Source organism: Eutrema salsugineum, unplaced genomic scaffold (genome assembly GCF_000478725.1).
Source record: "Eutrema salsugineum unplaced genomic scaffold, Eutsalg1_0 scaffold_1, whole genome shotgun sequence".
Taxonomy (NCBI): Eukaryota; Viridiplantae; Streptophyta; class Magnoliopsida; order Brassicales; family Brassicaceae; genus Eutrema; species Eutrema salsugineum.
In genome coordinates, this window is record NW_006256909.1 from 15,377,293 (window position 1) to 15,381,073 (window position 3,781).

A 3,781-nucleotide genomic window follows, 5' to 3' on the forward strand; every position below is an offset into this window, starting at 1 on the left:
TAAAGCACATAACATAAAATAATATAAAAAATATTTTAAACTTAAACAACAAAAATCCAATACATAATAGAAATACTGTAATTCAGTTAGGCCTAACAAAATTGTAATGACATGTCATCTTTTTCTTCTATAATTTTGATCGAAGTTCGCAACTAACGCTTCCAACAAAAAAAACCCGATTCCAACTCGGAATCGTACGATTCCTTGGCGTTTCCAAACAGCAAAATTTTGAATCGCGATTCCCTAATGATTCTGATTGATTTCATGCGATTCCAATTTCGATTCCGATTCCAAAACGGGAATCGTAGCTTTTCGAGCGATTCCGTGCAACGTAGATTTTGAAACAACAACATTTTTAAAAAAATGTTCAAATTGGTTTTTGTTTTTTTTTTTAATAATTAAATGTAAAAATAATTATGTTGCAGTCCATACTCGTAAACCAAGAATAAAAAGTCTGAAATAAGTACGAGGGAATAAATAAAATGTCTTACATAACGAATTAAGTAATGTAGATCGTTTAAAACTAGACTTTTTTTAAAACCAATTGCGTTATTGGTATGAGAATATGTCCATATCGAAACATATCTTGATATATGTTAATTGTTTTTATAATAGAGAATAAATATGAAATGAGAAATTAATTAATAATGAGTACATTGGTATCATCGGATATGAAAGACGTTTTAGATTCCTTGCAGCAACATTGGCCGGTCTTTGAAGTATTTTAGACCAAACAATAGCACATCAATATCAAAGAAGGCCAAATTTGGGGTTTTTTTTTTTTCTTTCAGGAAGACATGTTAATATTTATGAAAAATGAAATGACACATTCTAGGGAAAACGACTAATTAGTACCTGAACTGCAAGTTCTGGTACCGATTAATACCCAAAAAATTTTGCTGTGCGAACGAATACCTCAACTCGTATACGTTGGCGAAAACGTACCTATACTATGATTTTTTTGCCGTTTAATACTTTGACCAAGTTTCCGTTAGCAACCCCGTCAATTTTTAAACGGGGTTCTCTCTAATGCCACGACGACTTCCACGTCACCAAACTGTTATAGATATTTACTAAACGATGTCGTTTTGGAATTCTGGAAAACTAAGTTAAACGACGTCGTTTTAACTTAAAGAGAACAAAAAAAAATTAAGAAAACAACGTCATTTAGAAATCGACCCAGAGTTAAAACAAAATCGGGTCTTGGTCTTCTTCTTCCTCGAGGCGACACCTGAATTGGGGAAAAACAACAGCTAGGGTTTAGGGTTTTCTGCAAATCAGAAAGAAATGGCTACATAAGCGAATTCAAACAATTCTTCACGAATTTCAGGTAAGTTTATGGATTCAATACAGTCTTCTCGTCCGACAGCTGCTAGAAGCTGACCTTTGGTGTGAGACTTCAAGAAACAACCATCAATTCCAAAAATTGGTCGACAATACTTCTTCCATGTATCTCTAAGACACCTAAAACACATGTAGAAACTATCAAATATTTCTTTCCCATTGTCTCCAATCACTGTCCGAACCTCCACAGTTGAGTCTTTATTTGTCCTGAGTTATAAAAAAACCAGAATTTAGCTCTAAAAACTTATGTAAAATTAAAGTGTAAATTACTTACAGAGACAAATGCTTACTCTAGAATTTGATCTCTGTAATCTTTTATCCTGCGGAATTTGTTGGAATAAGCTTGAAAGAAACTTGAAGTGCAAGTTTCCTAATCCTAATCAAAGTGTGTTTCTAGAAGGTTAGGATTAGAAAAAGAAATTTAGGAGTTATCTAAAAGGAAATTTAGGAGTTATCTAAAGGAAATTTGTTTATCTATTGGAATTAGGAGTTAGCTAATTCATTCTCTATATAAGGAGTTGCAGAGTTGTTGCAAATACTTATGAGTTGAGAGAGAGAGATTTGAGAGCCTTTAGTTTTTGAGTGATTTTTCTAAAGGTTAATAAAAGAGAGTTATTCTTTTACAAATCTGTGTTCTTAAACTTCTTTGAATTCTATAATTGGTATCAGAGCTTCAGGTTGTTGCTCAAGATATGGGGATATCGTTCCTATTACTCGTACAAAAGCACTGAATACTTCCTCAATCCATTGCCCTATGTTAAACTCAACCAACTATACCGTATGGGCCATGCGGATGAGGGTTTTGCTCAGAGTACACAAGGTCTGGGAGACTGTTGAAACAGATGCGGCCGATGGTGAGAAGAACGATGTTGCTATGGCCCTGATCTTTCAATCAGTACCCGAGACGCTCATTCTACAGGTAGAAAAGTTAGACACGGCGAAAAAGGTATGGGATGCAATCAAATCAAGACATGTAGGAGCAGAAAGGGTACGAGAGGCAAGGTTGCAGACTCTTATGGCCGAGTTTGACAAACTCAAGATGAAGGACACAGAGACGATAGATGATTTTAGTGGAAAATTGTCCGAAATCTGCTCAAGGTCGGCTGCTTTAGGAACGACTATTGAGGAACCAAAGATTGTCAAGAAGTTTCTCAAAAGTCTTCCGAGAAAGAAATATATACACATGGTAGCTTCACTTGAGCAGGTGTTAGACTTGAACACCACAAGCTTCGAAGACATAGTCGGAAGACTAAAAGCCTACGAAGAACGTATTCAAGAAGAAGAAGAAGAAGAAACGCAAGATGATCAAAGCAAGCTCATGTACGCAAACATGGAACCTCAGGAAAATCGTGACTACAGTGGAGAGAATAAAGGCAGAGGTCGAGGAGGACGCTTCTATAGCAGAGGACGAGGTCGTGGACGATTCAATGGAGCCAGAGATTTGTCAGAGATAACATGCTATCGATGCGACAAAACAGGGCATTACGCTTCTAATTGCCCTGACAGACTTCTCAAACTTCAAGAGACTCAGGAAGACGACGACGTTGATGACACACATGAAGCTGAACGACTCATGATGCACGAGGTGGTGTATCTGAATGAAAAAAGGGTGAAGCCAAACGAATTTGAAAAAAGCTGTGAAGGAGACAATGTTTGGTATTTGGATAATGGTGCTAGTAACCATATGACTGGAAACCGAAATTACTTTTCAAAGATTGACAAGACGGTCACAGGAAAAGTAAGATTCGGCGATGACTCTCAGATAGACATAAAGGGTAAAGGATCGATCCTCTTTGTCAGTAAAGATGGAGGGAAAAAAGTTCTTGCTAATGTCTATTTCATACCAGATTTAAAGAGTAATATTATCAGTTTGGGACAAGCAACAGAGGCTGGATGTGATGTTCGGATGAGTGGAGATTATCTGACATTACATGATCAAGATGGAAGACTCCTTATGAAGGCAAACAGATCAAAGAATCGTTTATATAAAGTAATCATGGAGGAGTCGCATGGAGCTGCATTAAAGCAGGTTTTGAGGTATTTGCGTGGAATTCTCAATTTTGGTGTTGAAGATGTCTCTAAGGAAGATTTCAAGCTTAAGGGCGAGATTGTTGGAATAAGCTTGAAAGAAACTTGAAGTGCAAGTTTCCTAATCCTAATCAAAGTGTGTTTCTAGAAGGTTAGGATTAGAAAAAGAAATTTAGGAGTTATCTAAAAGGAAATTTAGGAGTTATCTAAAGGAAATTTGTTTATCTATTGGAATTAGGAGTTAGCTAATTCATTCTCTATATAAGGAGTTGCAGAGTTGTTGCAAATACTTATGAGTTGAGAGAGAGAGATTTGAGAGCCTTTAGTTTTTGAGTGATTTTTCTAAAGGTTAATAAAAGAGAGTTATTCTTTTACAAATCTGTGTTCTTAAACTTCTTTGAATTCTATA

The 3,781-nt window shown here is 36.0% G+C and overlaps 1 protein-coding gene across 1 annotated transcript; it reads left to right on the top strand.

The window, feature by feature from the left end:
* Nucleotides 1–2,131: 2,131 nt before the first annotated feature.
* Nucleotides 2,132–3,481, top strand: LOC112082066. Its single transcript, XM_024149159.1, has one exon. The coding sequence runs from the start codon at nucleotides 2,132–2,134 to the stop codon at nucleotides 3,479–3,481; it is 1,350 nt and encodes a 449-aa protein (XP_024004927.1).
* The last annotated feature ends 300 nt before the right edge of the window (nucleotides 3,482–3,781 follow it).